Source organism: Oncorhynchus nerka, linkage group LG21, assembly GCF_034236695.1.
Source record: "Oncorhynchus nerka isolate Pitt River linkage group LG21, Oner_Uvic_2.0, whole genome shotgun sequence".
Taxonomy (NCBI): Eukaryota; Metazoa; Chordata; class Actinopteri; order Salmoniformes; family Salmonidae; genus Oncorhynchus; species Oncorhynchus nerka.
In genome coordinates, this window is record NC_088416.1 from 20,189,470 (window position 1) to 20,212,813 (window position 23,344).

The 23,344-nt window shown below is 42.8% G+C and overlaps 1 protein-coding gene across 2 annotated transcripts; it reads left to right on the forward strand.

Annotated features, from left to right (window-relative positions):
• The first annotated feature begins 4,962 nt into the window (after nt 1–4,962).
• On the forward strand, nt 4,963–11,422 carry LOC115104041 (26S proteasome non-ATPase regulatory subunit 3-like). 2 transcript variants are annotated; one of them, XM_029625196.2, is made up of 12 exons: nt 4,963–5,067; nt 5,177–5,341; nt 6,007–6,197; nt 6,403–6,540; nt 6,754–6,890; nt 7,056–7,246; nt 7,628–7,731; nt 8,319–8,433; nt 8,515–8,634; nt 8,777–8,880; nt 10,356–10,562; nt 11,166–11,422. In XM_029625196.2, exons 2-12 carry the CDS (start codon nt 5,182–5,184, stop codon nt 11,241–11,243), a joined length of 1,545 nt encoding a protein of 514 aa, XP_029481056.1. In that variant the 5' UTR covers nt 4,963–5,067; nt 5,177–5,181; the 3' UTR covers nt 11,244–11,422. The 2 variants fall into 2 exon arrangements, with proteins under 2 accessions (XP_029481056.1, XP_029481057.1); XM_029625197.2 differs by having other exon boundaries at nt 4,991–5,067; nt 5,181–5,341.
• The last annotated feature ends 11,922 nt before the right edge of the window (nt 11,423–23,344 follow it).

Here is a 23,344-nt window from a genome sequence, read left to right on the forward strand (position 1 = left end):
ATACAGTAAATATATTTTGCATATGCAAAGGAAGAAAAATAGGCCTATTCTGTACTGCTTATTAGATCAATTGTACGGAATAGATCAACTGTAGAAATATAGTAAAATCAGAAGTCAAGAAACCACTGCGAAAACCAAATCAGTCATATCTGTTGTTTTAGTCCAGCCCCAGTTTTTCATTAACATCACAGGCGATATATTCTCCATGACCAGACAGCGGGGGAAATATCTTCTGGCATGACGCATCCACCCCAGACTGGACTCTGCTGGAAAGTCACCACGGGCCATACGTTTGTGGGGTTTGTGATCATACTCCTTGCACTGCCATGCTGAAAACAACTCCTCAATGGGGTTGAGAAATAGGCAATATTTTTATTTTATTTTATATTTTTTTAACTAGGCAAGTCAGTTAAGAACTAATCCTTATACAGAATGACGGCCTAATATTGTGGGAGATGGTTATGGAGCCAGTTGCGGACCTGAGAAGCCCGATGGGAACTCACATTGTTCGAAATTAGAACATACATTTGCTGCTCTGGATCACCTGGCACTCTCTGCTCTGGCTGAAAAATGTTGTCATGTAAAGGTGTTCAGAAAACTAAGGAGATGGGCAGTGTTGTATGGTCCAAGGGTGGCATGGCAGTGGAGGACCCCATTGTGGCTCATAGCCTCGCATATTGTGGCATTTCCCCCTTCGCTGGCCAGGCACCTCAATGACGGTCCTTTTACAACACGGAGCCCTGCTGGTCCATCACGACTGGTCTGCCGACGTAACAGCACGAGGGGGCTCCAACAGACCTCTTTTCCGTCACGATGTCCCTCTAAGTCATTCTGCTAGCTTGCTAGCCCCGGCCCGCTAGCTGTCTGAATCGCCGTGTCTCCAGCCCGCCGAGCTACTCACTGGAACCCTATGATCCCTCGGCTACGCATGCCTCTCCTTAATGACAATATGCCTCGTCCATTTTGCTTAGCGTTTATTGCCTTATTTCACTAACCCTTTCGTTCCACCTCCCACACATGTGGTGACCTCGCCTAGTTTAAATTATGTTTCTAGAGACAATATCTCTCTCATCATCACTCAATGCATAGGTTTAACTCCACTGTACTCACATCCTACCATACCTTTGTCTGTACATTATGTCTTGAATCTACTCTATCGTCAATCGCCACATTATTATTGGCAGACTCAACAGCCTTGGTTTCTCAAATGACTGCCTTGCCTGGTTCACTAACTACTTCTCAGAAAGAATTCAGTGAGTACAATTGGAGGTCCCGTTGTCCTGACCTCTGGCAGTCTCTATGGGGGTGCCACAGGGTTCAATTCTCGGGCCGACTCTTTTCTCTGTATACATCAATGATGTCGCTCTTGCTGCTGGTGATTCACTGATCCACCTCTACGCAGACGACACCATTCTGTATACTTCTGGCCCTTCTTTGGGCACTGTGCTAACTAACCTCCAGACGAGCTTCAATGCCATACAACTCTCCTTCCGTGGCCTCCAACTGCTCTTAAATGCAAGTAAAACTAAATGCATGCTCTTCAACCGATTGCTGCCCACACCTGCCCGCCCGTCCAGCATCACTACTCTGGACGGTTCTGACTAGAATATGTGGACAACTACAAATACCTAGAAGTCTGGTTAGACTGTAAACTCTCCATCCATACTCACATTAAGCATCTCCAATCCAAAATGTAATATAGAATTGGCTTCCTATTTCCCAACAAAGCATCCTTCACTCATGCTGCCAAACATACCCTAGCTCAGATTGGGCTGCACTCTCTGCCCAGCCTTTATTTAGGTGATTGTTAGTTCTCAAAGATTAGGGTTTAGGTGGTGAATATTGAAGAATTATGGAGAAAAAAACATTTGTAGAAGGATATTAACAGTCATTTTTGGTGACTTTTCAAATGACCTTCTACTCCAAAATTAGTGAAAATAAAATGATGTTGACACCATCTAAAACAGAGAGCACTTACTCTTTTACCAGAGCCGATGCATGGCCCATATTATCAGGCAGGTGTGCTATTAGCAATAAGCATTACCATCTTTAGCCCAACTGATGTAACATAACATTGTGTACAGTGCATTGATGGATGTATAAAATGAATGCATGTGACAAAATGAAAATAGGAACATTTATTAAGCTGTATTGACACAAAGCGTACAAAAGCAGACAATTTATAGCTTGAAACTCTATGTCAACAGTCATATCTTTGTCTGTCCCTGTCTCTGTTTCTCTATCCCTGTCTGGGGTGGCAGGTAGCCTAGTGGTTAGAGCGTTGGGCCAGTAACTGAAAGGTTGCTGGATAGAATCCCCGAGCTGACAAGGTACAAATCTGTTGTTCTGAGCAAGGCAGTTAACCCACTGTTCTCCAAGTGCCGCGGATGTTGATTAAGGCAGCCCCCCGCACCTCTCTGATTCAGAGGGGTTGGGTTAAATGCAAAAGCCACATTTCAGTTGTACAAATTACTAGGTATCCTCCTTTCTCTGTCCTTGTCTCTAATTCTCTGTCCCTGCCTCAGTTGTTGTTGTCATTGACTTGAATAGCAGATGTCACACCTCACTCTTTTGTTGGCCACCTCCTCCTGCGATGGCCCATTCAACATACAGTTGAAGTCGGATGTTTACATACACTTTAGCCAAAAACATTTCAACTCAATTTTTCACAATTCCTGACATTTAATCCTAGTAAAAAGTCCCTGTCTTAGGTCAGTTAGGATCACCAATTTATTTTAAGAATGTGAAATGTCAGAATAATAGTAGAGAGTGATTTATTTCAGCTTTTATTTCTTTCATCACATTCCCAGTGGGTCAGGAGTTTACATACGTTCAATTAGTATTTGGTAGCATTGCCTTTAAATTGTTAAACTTGGGTCAAATGTTTCGGGTAGCCTTCCACAAGCTTCCCACAATAAATTGGGTGAATTTTGGCCCATTCCTCCTGACAGAGCTGGTGTAACTGAGTCAGGTTTGTAAGGTCTCCTTGCTCGAACACGCTTTTTTCAGTTCTGCCCACAATTTAACTATGAGATTGAGGTCAGGGCTTTGTGATGGCCACTCCAATACCTTGACTTTGTTGTCCTTAAGCCATTTTGCCACAACTTTATGAAGTATGCTTGGGGTCATTGTCCATTTGGAAGACCCATTTGTGATCAAGCTTTAACTTCCTGACTGATGTCTTGAGATGTTGCTTCAATATATCCACATGATATAATATATATTAAGCTCATGGGACCAACACTTTACATGTTGCTTTAAAAACAAATGTTCAGTGTTATTAGAGGAGAAGATGGCTCATTAATTATACAGACAAAAACAATGTGTGTTTTGAAAAAAAGGAGACTTCATGAATCATTACTACAATATGGAAAAAAATATTCAATCAAACTAGTATAATTGAAACTGAAAAGTGTGATGACATTATCTTTCATTAATGGCACTTGATGTTGTATACACATTCCCAATACAAATATTTAATACTATCTGATTTTTCCAAATGCACATATATGGTTATTCGTTACAAGGGTTCACAATTATTATCAAATGGACAAATTATGAAAGACCGTCCGAAATACATGCGAGGGAAAACAATGCCAACAATTGAATAATGCAGAGTCCATAAGTGACATATGCTCATATTATTGAACAGGAAGGGGGTCTCCCCTTCTGCAGTCCGTTTAGGTACACACACACATACTTCACATACACCACCCACAACATTCATGCTGTCCCGAATGCCACTCTGGGCTGGTGTGGGTGGAACAGGCTTTGGTTTGTTAACCGTCTGTGTGAGATCGCATGTCCCCTTCTCATTGGAGAGAGAGAGAGAGAGAGCCCCATGGTGGCCGGAGATGGCACAGCATGGGACGGGATCGCTGCATCCCCCCCTCCACTACCTCCCCCACCATCCTCCCAGCCTTTAATGTGTCTCTCATCACTCTGTTGACATGCCAGCACTTTCGCCATGTCCATGGTAATGGCTCATTCATGTTTACCTCCTTGTGAAGACATTCCCTGATCTATCCTTTCCCTTTCTCTTTCAAGACTGTCAAGGGAGATTATATAACTTTATGACACATCTCTTGCCTTTGGTTTTGGTATCTTTACAGTAAATCTGTGTGGCATGCATGGCATTTTCAGTGGGATCATCATAGTGTTCAGATGATCAAAGAAATAATGTTGAAATTGCAATCAGTTTAATTACTGTATGTGTGCGCCTAAGCGTGCGCCTAAATGTTGAAAGTGGATTGGCTCACAAAGTAAATTATCCCACTAAGGATGTATACTGAGCTAAAATATAAATGCAACATGTAAAGTGTTGGTCCCATTTTTCATGAGCTGAAATAAAAAATACCCGGAAATATTCCATACACACAAAATGCTTATTTCTCTCTGGTGCTGAGGAGTATTTCTGTCTGCAATAAAACCCTTCTTTGGGGAAAAATATTCATTCTGATTGGCTGGGCCTGGCTCCCCAGTGGGTGGACCTGGCTCCCAAGTGGGTGGGCCTATGCCTTCACAGGCCACCCATGGCTGTGCCCTTGCCCAATCTTGAAATCCATAGATTAGAGCCTAATGAATTTATTTAAATTGACTGATTTCCTTCTATGAACCGTAACTTTGTAAAATATTTGAAATTGTTGCATGTTGCGTTTATGTTTTTGTTCAGTATATATGTGTCAATGCGAGAAAAGGACGTCATATAAATGACAACACAGGCTACAACTCTGTTAAAGCACAATAGGCCTACAATACATATTTTATTTGATCAAAACTCGCCATAAATGGTTTGGATTATTAAGGTAGATGAGTGGAGCCCGAAACAAATTCAATATTTCTTTAAATTGGATTAAGAAAAGTATTGTTATTGCCAGATCACCCTGTTTTATATCTACATCAAACAACAATTCGTACTAAAAGTAGCGTTACAGTGAAAATTATCACTTTATGCAGCTATCTATTACTTTTGACTGCTCGATATTATCAGCATCAACTAGTATGGTATGTCTCCATAATCCTTTGCGTCTCGCAATAGTTGCCAGTCATTCTGCCGACGAGACGAATGTGAGTGTTGAATGGAGTCAAATAAGAATTCTACGTGGTTTATTTTGACCTGGCTTATGATAGGTAAGTTTTTATATTCATTTTTTAAAACTTGCACATTATATTCCAGACAGTATGAAAGAGACAACAGCCAAGAGACGCGAGAAACCCAAGGACTCCAAGGCTGAGAAACAGAAGGATGCGGGCCCCGAGCCGCAGGATGTGGAGATGCCGGAGGAGGACTCTGCCACTGCAGAAAAGAAACCCAAGGAACTTGATACCCTCACACTTGAAGGTAGCTAGCTAGGTGGTTACCTGCGGTTTAACACAAACACTGGAAAGGATACATTCAAACTCAATGTCAGATACGGAATGTTGCAACTGCTTCGGGTTTTTGCTACCTAGCTAACGTCACTGTACCGAATGTTAGTTAGCAAGCTGCTGTTAGTCTATGTAGCTAGCTAGCTAATTTGCCTGTTTTAATTGGCAATACTTTGAAGTGTAACTATCGTTAGAGAATGTAGTTTGCTGACCTAGTTCGCCTGTTACTATATGTTTTGACTAACTGCGTTTGACGTTGGTCTGACTTTAAATTCACTCGCTATATTAGTAACAAGCTAGGTAGCTAACGTTAGCTAGCTAGCTATCTGGGTGCCTAACAACGAAATCCCCTAGTCATAGCTAGCTAGCCAGCTAGCTAGTTAATCAGTTTACTAGCAATGTTAACTTCAATGTGTGTCAGTTGGAAATCACTTTACTACCGTAACCTGTCAAAGCAGAACTTTTATAGTTTTGTGTATCCAATTGTAGCTACCTAGCTTGACAGGTCATTGTATTTACAAATCTTTTCAGTTTTGAATTGAGTGAAAGAACTGACATTAGCTGTCAGATTGTTTTGTTTTTTAATCATTCTTCCATAAGTCTCTCCTTATGACCTTACTCCTCCAACTCCCGTTGCAGACATCAAGGAGCATGTGAAGCAGATAGAGAAGGCTGTGTCGGGCAAGGAGCCTCGCTTTGTGCTGAGGGCCCTGCGCGCCCTACCCTCCACCAGCCGCCGCCTCAACCCCAACGTGCTGCACAAGGCTGTGTCTGGCTTCTACACCTCCAATGCCGCTGGCAAAGAGTTCCTACTCAGCTTCCTAGAGGAGGTATGATGAGTGCAGATAGAAAAGACTGGTACTACTATTACTACTTCTATTGCTGAGAAACCTTGACTATGAACTATTACTCATTGCCTTTATCTCTGTCTCCTTTTGCCCACTTGACTCCTTTGGTCCCTTTCTGTCCGCTTCTGTCTTTCCTTTTCCCTCCTCTACCCACACCCTCTCCCCTCCATCTCTTGCATCCATCCAGCCCATGGACACTGAGGGAGATGTCCAGTTCAGGCCCCGTACAGGGAAGGCAGCTGCCACCCCCCTGATCCCTGAGGCGGAGGCCTACCTGCAGCTGCTCCTGCTGGTTTATCTCACCAACAACAAACGCTACACAGAGGTGGGCTGACCGGAGTTCACACACTCTCTCTGTCTATTGTATGCCTCTGTCTCTCGCTCTCATGCATGCACAGTACATATTTATGTTGGATTGAGCTCTGAATTCTCTTTGGTATATACAATGCTCACCACACAGTAGTCCTTAGAAAGAAATGTCTGGATTAATTCCCGACTGCCTGTCTTGGTTGTTAGCTTCTCACTTTTCTCTCTGTAGGCCCAGAAAGTGTCAGATGAGCTCTTGCAGAAGATCGGACCTCAGAACCGGCGTGCTCTGGACCTGGTGGCCGCTAAGTGTTACTACTACCACTCCCGTGTCTACGAGTTCCTCAACCAGCTGGACACTGTGCGTAGGTAAGCCCACCAACACTTTCACTGACTGTTTTTGTTTTTTCTGACTTAAACACATAGTGGGGAAAGATGGAGGTTGTCTCAGAAGGCAGTCGGCCAGTTTGAACCTATGCAGGTTAAAATGTAATGCCTTCGATCGATTTTAAACTAAAAACCCTTCTCTCTCAGTTTCCTGCACACGCGCCTGAGGACGGCCACCTTGCGGCACGACGCCGACGGCCAGGCCACGCTGCTCAACCTGCTGCTGAGGAACTACCTGCAGTACAACCTGTACGACCAGGCTGAGAAGCTGGTGTCCAAGTCAGTCTTCCCTGAGCTGGCCAACAACAACGAGTGGGCCCGCTACCTCTACTACACAGGTGAGAGGGACTGGGAAGGAGAGGGACTGGGAAGGAGAGGGACTGGGAAGGAGAGGGACTGGGAAGGAGAGGGACTGGGAAGGAGAGGGACTGGGAAGGAGAGGGACTGGGAAGGAGAGGGACTGGGAAGGAGAGGGACTGGGAAGGAGCCCTAAGCATACCAATTTCTGTTGACATAAGGCGTCACCCGTGATAAAACTGTATACATTTTAGTAAGACATTAGAAGTTTAGTTTAATCACTTTCAATTGAATTATGTTTATCGGGCCTCTACAGGTTTTCAAGTGACCATTAGAAACTGCCTCAGAATATGAATGAATTTGTAGTTGTGGCTTAGTTTGCTGCTTTTCCACTCTGATCATTCTCTCCTTCAACCCTCCAGGTCGTATCAAGGCCATCCAGCTGGAGTACACAGAGGCCAGGAGGACCCTGACCAACGCCCTGAGGAAGGCCCCCCAACACACAGCTGTGGGCTTCAAACAGACAGTTAGTACACCCAGCATGCAGTTTTGTGTGCAATTATTACATTTTGCGCACACTTTTACGTTAGTCTTTTAGCACTCTTATCCAGAGCGACTTACAGGAGCAATTAGGGTTAAGAACCTTGCTCAGGGGCACATCGAGAGATTTTTCACCTAGTCGTCACAGGGATTTGAACCAGAGAACTTTTGGTTACTGGCCCAATGCTCTTAACCACTAGGCTACCTTATTAAAAAGGAGAAACTATTGTTAAGGTTTTAAAGTTGTCACTCAAATTTCCCATAGTGTGTTGCCTGACAATATATTGTCAATCAATCAAACTTTATTTGTACAGCCCATTTCTTACAAGGGATGATGCATGTCATATTTCTTTTAATAATATTTAGTTTTAAATGTATTTTTTTTTCTTTCTCCTCGTCATACACGAACAACAACTGAGACGCACACAATGACTACATCTCATCTGCCAAGACCCACATGCTAATGCTATTTCAATAATTCAGGGGATGCATTTTTAAGTGCTTAACAAATAATATAGCCCACTGTATGCCACAAAATTCAGGTTGTTCACATCTTCTCTCTATCCCTATCAGGTTCACAAGTTGCTGATTGTGGTGGAGTTGTTGCTTGGGGAGATACCAGACAGGCTGCAGTTCCGCCAGGCTCCTCTGAAGAGATCACTAGCGCCCTACTTCCTGCTCACCCAGGGTAAATTGCCGGCAAGCTGGGTCATGATGATTAGTCTTAAGCGCGAGTAAGATGTGAACCCTGGTCTCTGTTCCTACACAGCTGTCAGGACGGGTAACCTGGCCAAGTTCAACCAGGCCCTGGATCAGTTTGGAGAGAAGTTCCAGGCAGACGGCACCTATACCTTGATCATCCGCCTGCGACACAATGTCATCAAGACAGGTCAGTGACCAGGGCTTTCACTTCGGGCTCTTCTTCCACATTCTCAGATGGCTTCCTCTTCTTTTCAACAGTTTTTGGTCATGGCTCTTCATTTTTAATATGTGAATGACTTGTTGATATTTAACACCATCTCTCCCTGTAGGTGTGCGTATGATCAGCCTGTCATACTCGCGTATATCCCTGGCAGATATCGCTCAGAAGCTCCAGCTGGACAGTCCAGAGGATGCTGAGTTCATAGTGGCCAAGGTAACATGATATAATACAGCCATAATCAGTTGGTGGACCGCGATCTGTGCCCAGATTGGGGTCAATATGGTCTAGGGGGGCCTGGATCAGAAAACCAGTCGGTATCTGGTGTGACCACCATTTGCCTCGTGCAGCATGTCAGATCTCCTTCACATAGGGTTGATCAGGCTGTTGATTGTGGAATGTTTTCCCACTCCTCTTCAATGGCTGTGTGAAGTTGCTGGATCTTGACGGGAACAGGAACACGCTGTCATACATGTCGATCTACAGCATCCCAAACATGCTCAATGGGTGACATGTCTGAGTATGAAGCCCGAGGAAGAACTGGGACATTTTCATCTTCCAGGAATTGTGTACAGATTCTTGCGACATGGCATTGTCATGATGTAACATGAGGTGATGGTGGCGCATGAATGGCATAACAATGGGCCTCAGGATCTCGTCACGGTATCTCTGCATTCAAATTGCCATCGATAAAATCCAATTGTGTTCGTTGTCCATAGCTTATGCCTGCCCACACCCCTCCGCCCCATGGGGCACTCTGTTCACAACGCTGACATCAGCAAAGCGCTCGCCCACATGACTCCATACACGCCATCTACCCGTTAGTTCAAACCTGGATTCATCCATCAAGACCACACTTCTCCAGCGTGCCAGTGGCCATGGAAGATGAGCAATTATCCACTGAAGTCTGTTAGGATGCTTATCTGCAGGCAGGTCAAGACCCTGGTGAGGATGACGTGCATGCAGATGAGCTTCCCTGAGACTGTTTGTGTAGAGATTCTTTGGTTGTGCAAACCCACAGTTTCATCAGCTGTCCGGGTGGCTGGTCTCGGACGATGTGAGTAGGTGAAGAAGCCGAATGTGTGGAGGTCCCTGGACTGGCATGGTTACATGTGGTCTGCAGTTGTGCGGCCGGTTGGACGTACTGCCAAATTGTCTAAAATGTCAGAGGTGGCTTATGGTAGAGAAATTAACATTACAGCTCTGGTGGAAATTCCTGTAGTCAGCATGCCAATTGTACACTCCCTTAACTTGACACATGTGGCTTTGTGCACCTGTGCAATGATCATGCTGTTTAATCAGCTTCTTGATAATGCCACACCTGCCATGTGGCTGGAGAAATGCTCAATAACAGGGATGTAAATAAATTTGTGTGAAATAAGCTTTTTGTGCTTATGAAACATGGGACCTTTTCATTTTTGTTCAGTATGTGTATGTATATATTGTACCTTAAGCTCATGATTTATCCCCACCGCCTGCTCTACATCAGCTCATACAAGGATTTCCTAAAGAGCATTAATAGGGAAGCACATCACTTGTGTGTGATAAATATGGAATGCAGTCAACTGTCCTAAGCCTTGTGTGTGATAAATATGGAATGCAGTCAACTGTCCTAAGCCACCGGTGGCAAGGGTAAACTACCTCGGTCTCTTACTGATTTTCTTTCTCCCAACCTCATCCCTCTCTTCCAGGCTATCCGTGATGGAGTGATCGAAGCCAGCATCAACCATGAGAAGGGCTATGTTCAGTCTAAAGAGACCATGGACATCTACGGTACCAGGGAGCCCCAGCTGGCCTTCCACCAGAGGATCTCCTTCTGCCTGGACATACACAACATGTCTGTCAAGGCCATGAGGTTTCCACCCAAGGCTTACAACAAGGACCTAGAATCAGCAGAGGTGTGTACCAACTGTTTACTACTCCTTTTATTAGCCCCTGAAATTGACTGTCGTGAGGGTTCTTTTGTAGGAGATAAAATGAAATTGTTCTTTATATCTGTGCTGCTTAACTACCGGTATGCTATATTTTACTGTTATGACCACAAGGGGGCAGTGTTAACTAGCTTTGTAATGTTATATTTGGGACTAGAATTTCAGACTAAATGCTAACTGTCATTCTAAAATGTTAGTTATTTGCAAACTTAATAATTTTAAAGATGCACTATGCATAAATCACTCCACCATTTTCTGGTTGCTAAGTCTAATAGTTTGCCTAATTTCAGTTTGTGAGATTCATTGTACCATCAAACCACTGAAATATCTTTTCCATAACCCAAAATATTATATTTTCAGCTGTTTGAAGCTGGTGTACAAAACCAAATTTAAAAGACGCAAAAACAAAACTTAAGAATGGGAGGCATAGAAATAGAGCACATAGAACAGATATACTGCTTAGACTTGCTTTCAATGAGAATGACAGATCTATAACACATTTCTGTGGGAATTTGGTCAGGTCTCCCAAAAAGTTACATACTGCAGCTTTAGTGTGTGTTTGCATTTCAGGAGCGCAGAGAGCGGGAGCAGCAGGACCTGGAGTTCGCCAAGGAGATGGCGGAAGATGACGATGACAGTTTCCCATGATCCTCTGAGAGGAACGAGTACAAGGATGCCTTATTGTTTTTTCCCTTTCTCTCCCCCCTCTATTCTTCCTCCTCTCTCTTGTAATAGTTGTTTTGTTTATTTCTCTGCAGGCACAAGGCCATTTATAACATATGTATGTTAGCATTGTAACATACAATAAGAACACCTCTTCAACCCTACCACTGGTCCTCGTTGTCCCTGCTTTTAGACTTTGCGTGTCACTGTCAACATGCTGGGAGAGACATTTTGTGTATTATGTATTGAGTTTTAGGCCAGCACGCAAAACCAGTCTTTGTCAATTTAATCTAATTTGGGGAACACTCATTTGTACAGTGAATGTCTAGCAAACTAAGAGCCTTCTGGCACAGAGCAGCTTGTAAGTTTTTCTGTTAGGAATTTGTTGGCTCCTTGGTTGTTATTTTTGCTGCGCAATTCAATATCTTGACAGCAGCCCTTTCTAAAATGCAGATATGGAAACTCATATTTCAAAATACCTTGAGGAAATGAATGAATTTGTTGTCCCTCTTTAGAACTGTGCCGTTGAGCTCAACTAGTTAGATTTGTCTCTGCCTCCTTATTCACGGCTCCTGTTCCTTCCTCTGATTTCTTCATTTAGCTCCCTCTTCCTCCTGCCTCATAGGGTGCATCCCAATTATCTCTTTTGTTCCATTAGCTTCATGTATTTTAAAAGAAGTGACTGGTATAATAGTGCATTCGGAAAGTATTCAGACCCCATGACTTTTCTCACATATTGATACGGTAGCATCATATTTTTCCCCTCAATCTACACACAATTCCCCAATATAATGACAAGCAAAAACAGGTGTTTTGAAAATTTGGCCAAATAACTGAAATACCACATTTACATAAGTATTCAGACCCTTTACTCAGTACTTTGTTGAAGTGCCTTTGGCAGTGCTTACAACCTAGAGTCTTCTTGGCACAGCTATATTTGGGGAGTTTCTCACATTCTCTGGATATCCTCTCAATCTGTCAGGTTGGATGAGGAGTGTTGGCTGCACAGCTATTTTCAGGTCTCTCCAGAGATGTTTGATCGTGGTCAGGTCCGGGCTTTGGTTGGGCCACTCAAGGACATTGAGACTTCTCCCGTGTGCTTAGGGTTTTTGTCCTGTTGGAAGGTGAACCATCGCCCCAGTCTGAGGTCCTGAGCGCTCTGGAGCAGGTTTTCAAGGATCTCTCTGTACTTTGCTCTGTTCATCTTTCCCTCGATCCTGACTAGTCTTCCATCCCTGCCTCTGAAAAACATCCCCACAACATGATGCTGCCACCAACATGCTTCACTTTAGGGATTGTCCCAGGTTTCCTCCAGACATATTGCTTGGCATTCAGGCCAAAGAGTTTAATATTGGTTTCATCTGACCAGAGAATCTTGTTTCTCATGGTCAGTCCTTTAGGTAAAAGGCTGTCATGTGCCTTTTACTGAGGAGTGGTGTCTGTCTGGCCACTCTACAATGAAGGCCTGATTGGTGGAGTGCTGCAGAGATTATCCTTCTGGAAGGTTCTCCCATCTCCACAGAGGAATTCTGAAGCTCTGTCAGAGTGACCATCGGGTTCTTGGTCACCTCCCTGACCAAGGCCCTTCTCCCCCAATTGCTCAGTTTGGCCGGGCGGCCAGCAAGAGTTTTGGTGGTTCCAAACTTCTTCCATTAAAGAATGGAGACCACTGTGTTCTTGGGAACCTTCAATGCTGCAGACTTTTTTTCTGTACCCAGACCTGTGCCTTGACGCAATCCTGTCTCTGAGCTCTACGGACAATTCCTTCCACCTCATGACTTGGTTTTTGCTCTCACATGCATTGTCATGTGGGACCTTTCCAAATCATGTCCAATCAATTGAATTTACCACATGTGGACTCCAATCGAGTTGTAGAAATGTCAAGATGCTCATTGGAAACAGGGTCTCATAACAAAGGGCCTGAATACTTATGTAAATAAGGTATTTCCTTTTATTTGTAAAAAATCAATAAAAATGTGCAAAAAAATGTTTTACCTGTTCACTTTGTCATTATGGGGTATTTTGTGTAGATTGATGAGAAACATTTCATTGAATCCATTATAGAGTAAGGTGTAATGAAATGTGGGAAAGGGGAAGTGCTGTCATACTTTGACAGCACTGTATAAACCAGTCATAATTGCAGTCCTATACCAGTCACTTCCTGCAAAGTGAACAATGCCCATGCCAACACCAATCCAGTGCTTTTCAATATCTGCAGACTAGTGAATGAGTCATACTTCAGGAGGGAGAAGAGATTATTGGGACACACATAGACATACAGTAATGGTTCTGGAGCATCGCGCTTGATTACTCATTCGCTAAAATGAAAATGTAATATTAAAGCTCTAGGCAAAATGTATTGACATTGTTAGGGATCGTGGCTCGTGTTCACTAGCAAGCGGTAAATTGCCTGCGCTTGTGGGCCTGCTGACGTTAATTGCCTACCGTCTGACCATTCCACAGGTGCATGTTCATGAATTGTTTATGGTTCATTGAACAAGCATGGGAAACAGTGTTTAAACCCTTTACAATGAAGATCTGTGAAGATATTTTGGGGGGGGGGATTTTTACAAATTATCTTTGAAAGACAGGGTCCTGAAAAAGGGACTTTTTTTTTTTTTGCTGAGTTTATTACAATTATACACTTCAGTGTTTACCAATCTTGGTCCTGAGACATCAATGCTTACACATTGTAACTAATAGACTAGAAACAGGATTTAACTAATTAAAGGCTGATTTTTAATTCATATATACAGATAGAATGAAAACTAATTTCCTTCATCTGCATTGATCTGATAAACACAGGATAGGTGTAGTATTTCATCAAATGAGACTTAATTTAAACCAGCAGAGACTATGAAACACTTTATTGAAAGAAGTTCTTGCAAACTATTACAGACTACAAAGGGAATCGCAGCCGAGAGCTGCCCAGTGACACGAGCCTACCAGACAAGCTAAATAACTTATATGCGCGCTTCCAGGCAAGTAACACTTAAACAGCATCAGCTATTCCGGAAGACTGTGATCACGCTCTCCGTAGCCGATGTGAGAGACTTTTAAACATGTTAACTTTCACAAGGCCGCTGGGCCAGATGGATTACCAGGACATGTACTTCGAGCATGCGCTGACCAACTGGCAAGTGTCTTCACTGACATTTTCAACCTCTCCCTGTCTGAGTATGTAATACCAACATGCTTCAAGCAGACCACAATAGTCCCTGTGCCCAAGAACACTAAGGTAACCTACCTATATGACTAATGACCCGTAGCACTCACGTCTGTAGCCATGAAAGGCTGGTCATGGCTCACATCGACACCATTATCCCAGAAACCCTAGACCTACTCCAATTTGCATACCGCACAAACAGATCCACAGATGACGCAATCTCTATTGCACTACACACTGCCCTTTCCCACCTGGACAAAAGAAACACCTATGCGAGAATGCTATTCATTGACTACAGCTCAGTGTTCAACACCATAGTGCCCTCAAAGCTCATCACCAAGCTAAGGACCCTGAGACTAAACATCTCCCTCTGCAACTGGATCCTGGACTTCCTGACAGGCTGCCCCCAGGTGGTAAGGGTAGGTAACAACACATCCACCACGCTGATCCTTAACAAGGGGGCACCTCAGGGGTGCGTGCTCAGTCCCCTCCTGTACTCCCTGTTCACTGCACAGCCAGGCACGACTCCACCACCATCATTAAGTGTGCTGATGACAGAAGTGGTAGGCCTGAACACAGACAACGATGAGACAGGCTATAGGGGGGAGGTAAGAGACCTGACCATGTGGTGGAAGGACAACAACCTCTCCCTCAACATGTTAAAGACAAAGGAGATGATTGTGGACTACAGGAAAAGGAGGACCGAGCACACCCTCATTCTCATTGACAGGGCTGTAGTGGAGCAGGTTGAGAGCTTCAAATTCCTTGGCGTCCACATCAACAAACTAACATGGTCCAAGGGGGCACGACAAAACCTATTCTCCCTCAGGAGACTGAAAAGATTGAAGGAGAGAGACTGTTATTGAGAAAATAGGGTAGTTAAAGAAGGTGTTCAACAGGAATCTGTGTGGCCTCACCTGGTGTCCACACTAAGTGGCTGCAGAGTACTTAATACTGAAAAACGTGAATGGACACACAAGGACAAACAATATAGCGTAGTTATAGAAATAATGAAGTGAATGGTTGGCCCTCATGCCTATTCTTTGACGGTGGAAGGAGCCACAGTTATAATCCTGAGCCTGATTACTGCACAACACAATCCATCAATCAGATTGATACATGAGTGTTTAGGTGTGGGTTATAGGGTGTCTAATTGTTCCACATTCTTTCAATATGGGTGACTTTAAATAGTCTGTTTTGTTTTTGTACAGACATCACACCCTTACCTAAACAGCACCCTCACCTGAGAAGTAGAAATCAAATGGAGAGAAACTAGGAATTGAATAACTGCAGTTGACATAGCTAAGTAAATGGAATAATACTCTTATTGCAATGTGGATGACTTAAAAAAGCCTTTGGTTGTGCATAGTGTAGTCTATGGTGTTGCCATGGAACAGCACCCTCTTCGAAGAAGTAGGAGGTGAAGATCTCCCGCACATGGATAGCTTCTCTTGCTGTGTTGTTGGACCCCATCCTTGAAACATCCTGCAGAGCAGCAGACTTCTCCTCTGGCATACGGCAGTGAGCTGCAGATCCCCTCCTTGTCCTTGTGTCCATCCTCAGGAAGTTATGCAGAACACAGGTAGCCTTCACATGCCTGAATTCCTCCTGGAGGCAGTCCCAGATGGCCTTGGTCACCCAACCTTGCAGTGTCCTACACTAACTGTTTTGAAGGAATCTCCAGTTACAAGGTAACTGTAGGAATATGGAAGATAATGTCATTATTAGACTTTTACATCACCAGGTCATTGTGGATTACTAAAGTACAATATCCCCTATAATAAAGTATGATAACATTGGATTGATGGGCACACACAGTTGAAGTCGGAAGTTTACATACACCTTAGCCAAATACATTTAAAAGCTCTGTTTTTCCACAATTCCTGACATTTAATCCTAGTAAAAATTCCCTGTCTTAGGTCAGGATCACCACTTTATTATAAAAATGTGAAATGTCAGAATAATAGTAGAGAGAATGATTTATTTCAGCTTTTATTTCTTTCATCACATTCCCAGTGGGTCAGAAGTTTACATACACTCAATTAGTATTTGGTAGCATTGCCTTGAAATGGTTTAACTTGGGTCAAACGTTTCGGATAGCCTTCCACAAGCTTCCCACAATAAGGTGGGTGAATTTTGGCACACGCTTTTTTAGTTCCGTTTCAGTTTACATAACTAAGTGTATGTAAACTTCTGACCCACTGGAATTGTGACACAGTGAATTATAAGTGAAATAATATGTCTGTAAACAATTGTTGGAAAAATTACTTGTGTCATGCACAAAGTAGATGTCCTAACCGACTTGCCAAAACTATAGTTTGTTAACAAGAAAATTGTGGAGTGGTTGAAAAACGAGTTTGAATGACTCCCACCTAAGTGTTTGTAGACGTCCTACTTCAACTGTATGTATGTGTAGCATGTGACATTAACAGGATCATATCAAGGATAGCGTCAACAATTAATACATAAATATCCCTTGAAGCTTGATGATGAGTTGATCATTTGAATCAGGTGTGCAGTGCTAAGGCAAAAACGGTCACCCTTTTGAGTTCCCAGGACCAGGACTGAGAACCGCTGCTCTTCATTGGGACCTCTACATACGTCGACAGACTTTCATAGCTCTCTTTATCCGAAGAGAAAACCTCACAACAGTCTTCATTATACTCAAATTACACTGCACTGAATAGTATGTTACTATTATCTCCGTCCATACTTCTAGGGACAGGAACTACACAAAAGTACCTGCCCTATCCGAAATAGCCTACTCTCTCACTTTGACAGTTGGGGCTACTATCCTTTCACCCTCCTCCATGGTTGTTAGCTAGCTACCTACAACTGCAGTTGGAGTTTGATTTTTTACAGTGATAAATACATAAAGATAGCTAGCTAACTTAATTAAATATCACCAGCTACCTATCTATACACTATGTGAAGTTGCTAGCTAGCTCATTTAGCAGCTCATTTGAGTAAGCCTGCACTGTAGCTAGTTAGGTTTATTTTACATTTTCGAAATGTATTTACTTGAATTATGTTCTCCCAGCCTTGTGGACAATTGGAAACAGGGCAGAAAAGTGTGTTTGTCACCAGAGTGTTTTAGAGGATATTACTATTGAAATATTTACCCATTTAATAGCCAGACCTTCATACAAACTTTTTAAAATGTTTTAATCTTCATACAAACATGCTATGCAGAATTCTTGACGCACAGTCGAACTTGCTGCTGTCATACGCTGCCAGCACGCCCACAAGCGAGTCACAATGGGCGGCGTAAGCGGCACGCGGCAATGTACCGCAACCTAGTTGGCATTCCCCATGAAAATTCATGGGAAGCGGTGCTTCACCGCGCGGCACCATGTTCCCTTGAACACGGGGGTCAGCCATAATGATAGATTCTATATTCAAGAGTCTAGCATTACTGGTAGGCACAACAAATGGAGGGGAAAACATCCTACATTAGAAAATAATTTATGCAATCAAAACTAGCTTATATGCCAATTCTGGAAACGATATGAGCTATTCACAAACGGCATGATAAATGGTACATTATAAAATGGGTGGTTCGATTCCTAAATTCTGATTGGCTGACAGTCGTGGTGTATCAGACCATATACCATGGGTATGGCGAAACATGTATTTTTGATTGCTGTAATTATGTTGGTAACCAGTTTATATTAGCAATATGGCACCTCGGGGGTTTGTGATATATGGCCAATATACCACCGCTAAGGGCTGTTAACACGGATATTGGTCATATAGCACACATCCTCGGGCCTTATTGCTTAATTAAGACCCTGGGAATGAGGTCAGTTATTACCTAAGAAAGGGATTTGTAGTCAAGAGAACAAGTCAGCACACCTGGCAATTAAGATGTGCGTGGGCTTGATGTCATTGCGCAATGGCCAAATCCTGAAGTAAGACTAATTTACTTGCGCAAATAAGGATTTTACAAACGGGGATATTAGTCTTCAATTGTTCTGAGGAAATAAAATAGGAACTAAGCATTAGGTAACCCAACCTTATTTTCTAAGTATATGCCTGCTCAGAGAGTAGCATACATAACATGTCGAATTGTTACAACTAGAGTTGTGAAATGATGTACATGAATTTTTTTTCTGGGTAATATAGCCCTACATGAACGTCACTGAAAATGCCATAAGGTTGTTTCCGTCTTGGGCTTGCCATGATGTCAACACAGCTGCACGCGCGAACGTCCCCTGCATTGTTTTTGGATGTGCGACTGTTTTGTAGAGCGCATATAGCTATTTTCAATCACAGCCTATTGTCCGCAGCGTGACCGTTCACTTCAGGCTATTGAATAATAAAGAAAGAAATAATAATATTAAATTTTTCTGAATTATAGGCTGGAACTAATTTCCCATCCACAAATGTAAATTAAAGAGTAAAATAATAAGACGTATAGACCTGTTAATCAAGTCAAGTCACCAGCTAGGCCTATTTAAAGTGCATTTCATAAGTCTCAACACACTTTACAGATAAAATGTTGTTTAATACATGGGGTTAGAACACATACAGTTAAACATTAGGGAGTCCAGTATGGCAGGAGTGACAGAGTCCAGACAGTGACAGCCAGGTGGAAAGGTGAAGGATCACAGGGTAGGACAGAGTGGATGGGGAGTGCAGAATGGATCCAATCAATATTAGGCAATTAATAGCTTTGTTTCGTTTATTTGATTCATAATGTGCAGCTCAAAGTGCTTTACAATAAGCTCTAAGAAATAAAATATTGGCCTAATAAAATACAAATAATAGCTTTATAATAGATATAAAACAGCAGAATACAACAATTAGGCTTAGCCTATTTATAGTTTCTGTACTGAAAGCCTAATTAGGCTGGTTGTCTTTAAAGAAAATCATAAGCGCAGTTTTAATCACATGCATTATATATTTGCTCATGTTCTGATTTTTGAATGCATGCCAAGCTATCACAAGGTCATCAGGATGTAGCATTTCTATCTCTTAATGGCTTTATTCAATATGTAAAACTGAAGCGTTACAGATTCCGCGATAGAAATGTAAAGGTAGCCTAATTTCCGTTTGAGCCTACTACATGTGTAGCGTTTACCATGAATTCAGTCTCTGCTAAAGCGGGAACATTGCCTTTACATTTCAACCACGCTGTAAAGCTGGACTTCCGCAAATCAGATTGAATAGAGCCCAAATTATTAGTCACTCACTATTGCAGGTTTACAATGACCCTCCAGTACAATCACCCTTCAGTGGAATTTCCCATGAAACATACTTGAATCATATAAATACTTCAAGTCTCCCTCAAATGGGAGATAAGAAAGAATCCTACATATTTAGCAAAATAGACTAACCATACTGACACGGAATGAACACTCTCAAAAGTAAGTGATATTTTATATGATATATTTATAAATACATTTGACTAGGACACTATTAATTTGTGTATTTTTTCTTCTCGATGCAACTTTCTTAAAAAAAAGTTGGAAACAATATTTTGTTAAAAACAAAATTGTCTGAGGAAAGTCATAATAGCTTGGACATATTTTGAGTGGTTGTCTCCAGGCATTTTATTGTGCATGGCTACTGCGTACCTCAACGCACTACATTTGACACGCGCCCCTTTCTTGCATAATGTTCTGCGGAGGCACTGGCTGTATCTCAGTTCAACTTGTTCATAATCCGTATCGTCATAGAGTCGTTCTGCAGCTGTTTTTCCTTTCTCCAAGTTGTAGGTCTGCTCTGCAGTTTAGCTTTTCTGGTCCGGTCCGCACACCTTCCAGAGAGGTCAATGGACGCAAGGAGTTTGGTCGAAAAAATATTAGGCAACATCCCCATGGTTCACGGGTCTAGTGTCAAAATCACGGTAAGTCTGTTGGACGGCGAAGATGCCCTATTCTTACGTGGTGTGTATGGTCTTTACTGTATGTCATTTAATCGCAAACTTTTATGGGTAAAATTACGTAGCTTTGCATGGTCTTTAATGCTCGATTTGAGTTGAAATCACGTTGACCGTTAGAACATGTAAACATTGTGCTGTTTTTGCATAAAACAAACCCTAGCACACGACAGGACATATTTGCGCTGAAGAATGCACAAGCATGTATCTAACAAAGATCAATATCGCATTTAGCTGCTGCTAAATTTAGTAAATGCAATTATACTGTGTAACTGCAGGCACATTTAGGAAAATATACTGTAGGTTTAGTTAAATTGCAAAACAAATGCATCTCTTTGTGCATTTAAACTTGGTGTGGTTTGGTTTTACAACCTGTCATGACCACTAACAACACAGATTCCAAAAGTGCACTAACCCCAACTTCTCTCTGCTTGATCTGCAGTCAACCCATAGACATACATGTATGCATTACATTGGCTCCAGCTCTATAACCACTCCACTCCTCTTCTCCTAGGGCCTGACCCTTGACCCGTCCAGCCAGTCTAGGAACATACCGTACCAGTCCATGGTGACCTCCCTGGGCATCCCCGCAGCACCAGAACTAAAGACTGTCTGCAGACCCCTAAACCAAATCAACTTCACCCTGGTGAGTGTGTGTGTCAGTGCCGTTTAATACGTCAAATATGTCATGTTTAGAGAAAAGGAGGAGACTCTGCCTAAATTGTGGTGTAAATACTTGTGCTGGTGGGAATATATCTTTGTCTTTTCAGCTGTCTGACCCATTGGGTGAATAAACTTAGTTTGAGCTTTTCCTAGTTGTCTGTTAGGTTCTAAGTAAACAAACACCACTGTAGACCATTGCTAAACAGTGCGCTTTAATCAATTATTTGGTTACGTGAATATATTTTGTATAGTTATCTAAAAATAATACATTTTTTAATGTTTCACAATACAACTTTTGTATTTTTATGAAACTCACTGAGGAGGATGGTCCTTCCCTTCCTCCTCTGAGGAGCCTCCACGTGTGTGTGTGTGTTGTGTGTGTGTGTGAGAGAGAGGGGGAAACTGCTACGGAGTGTTGCAGATAGAATAATAAAGCTGGCATGAATAGTTCTGATACGATTCCTTATTGCGTTGTGTCCTAGCATACTGGCCATGGTCCATTTTAGTTGACTGACCAGCTGTGTGCTTCCGCCTACAGGAGGTGTGTCTGAGCAGTATGTCTGCGGGGCTGCAGCTGTATCAGGATGTGCTGGGTGTGCTGAAGGAGCGTGTGGCCACTGAAAAGGTGACAGGACTCCTGGCTGACATCAGAGACCTGCTGGCCCAGGTCAACAAGGTGAGACTGACACACACAAACTCCCTGAGTAATAGCAAGATCACAGAGGTCCTACACTCATATCGTCACGCTTGAGATGTTCGTTTAGGTTGATAACCTCCTGAATGTGTGTGTTTTTGTGTTGTTCAGATGCAGGAGCCGGGCCAGATGAGCAGTGTGGCCCAGTACGAGGCCTCGGGACTGGCCTCACGCCTCCCAGGGGACTACGAGGTTCAGGTTGCCACTCACTTTATCCTGTTGCAGCTCCGTGACTTCACACAGAACCTAAAACGCAGCCTGCGCAATGTCGAACACCTGACTTCCAGGCCGGGACAGAGCGGCTGAACTACTCCTTTTCAGGCCAGGACAAAGGGGCTGGGCTGCACTCTACAAGCGGCAGCAAAACCTGTGCAGACATGGATGGAGGACCGGAGTGGGGTCGTCCGTGCCACAAGCCTATTGGACTTCTCAGGCAGCTGCGTCATTCGAGCCTGCTTCAGTCTTTCTATTTATTCTGTCAATCAAGGTCAAACGGGACATTCGAAAACATGAAGCAAGTGGAGCACTTTATCTGAGAGAGAGGGACGCTACACAATTGGTTTTGGTTTTGGTGCCATCCCCTATCTGCCAAGATCTGGTCCTCATCCTTTAACTGCAGATAGCTGGCCTTGTTCGATCTGTTCCCCATCAATTGGTACAATAGCAACTGAAAGACTGAGTACCTGCGTTTCTTCATCTCTTTCTCCCCATGAGGGTTTTGTTCTTAGCTTGTCCTGCTAGTCTACGACATCTCTGATTGCTGTCTCAGGTTTTCCTTGAGATAAAGCAACACTGATAGCTGCCAGATAGTGGCAAGTCCCCGCCTGCACTCCCTCTAACTCGGATGTGAGATAAACCATGTCCACGGTTTGATTTGTCTGTTGAGGCTCTTAGATACTTATTTATACTTAAAATATATATATTTATATTTATGAAGTACTGGGATATTTGTTTGTGTATTTTAATTTATTTGGTTTTGCGTATTCATGTCTTTATTTATTTAATGTATTTATATTGTGTGTTTTTTATTGATTGATACAGTCATCCCTAGAATAATTTTCTGGTGGGTGTCAAAAGATTTGTATTCTATGTGGTTTGGCAGAGAGGTAAAACAAATGTTATATACCAGGAGCTCCGATCTCCTTATCTTTGATTTATTTATTTATTATAGTTTTTTTTACAGGACAGTAGGAAGTTGGGAGACATGTATAGAACAAACATTGAGGAAGGGTTTTAGACGAGCGGCCGAGTTGCCTTGAAGGCATGTTGTAACGGTTTTGACTTGAGGTTATTGTTTGTAGGGGTGCCAGTTAGGTTGTGCCGACCAGAGAAAATATTCCTTTCTCCTTTTTGTTTTGTGAGGGAATGAGTCCCGTCTGGTCCGTCAAGTCTACACCAATACAAAGGACACATGGAAAAGGATGGACATACACTTTTCATAAACCATTAAAAACATTGGAAATAACTTCAAAACAACTGTTCTTTTGCATTGGTTGTATTACCAACATAAATGATCACACACACGCAATAACAACAAACAATGAGCTCTGGTTCCTCCAGAAAGGTCCTGTACCTCAGGCCTAAGAGTCCAGCCTGGTAAAGGAGTTCAGTGAACTCAAGTGACCTTAGTCACGCAATGTTTGTCCGTTCATAAAAGTGTAGCTTAAACCCAGCCTCAA

Bases quoted from the DNA above. Each gene is read 5' to 3' on its own strand.
- LOC115104041 (XM_029625196.2), top strand. From the start codon at position 5,182: ATGAAAGAGACAACAGCCAAGAGACGCGAGAAACCCAAGGACTCCAAG. The intron at 5,342-6,006 runs GTAGCTAGCTAG...CTCCCGTTGCAG, and splicing joins TGATACCCTCACACTTGAAG to ACATCAAGGAGCATGTGAAG. The intron at 6,198-6,402 runs GTATGATGAGTG...GCATCCATCCAG, and splicing joins TACTCAGCTTCCTAGAGGAG to CCCATGGACACTGAGGGAGA.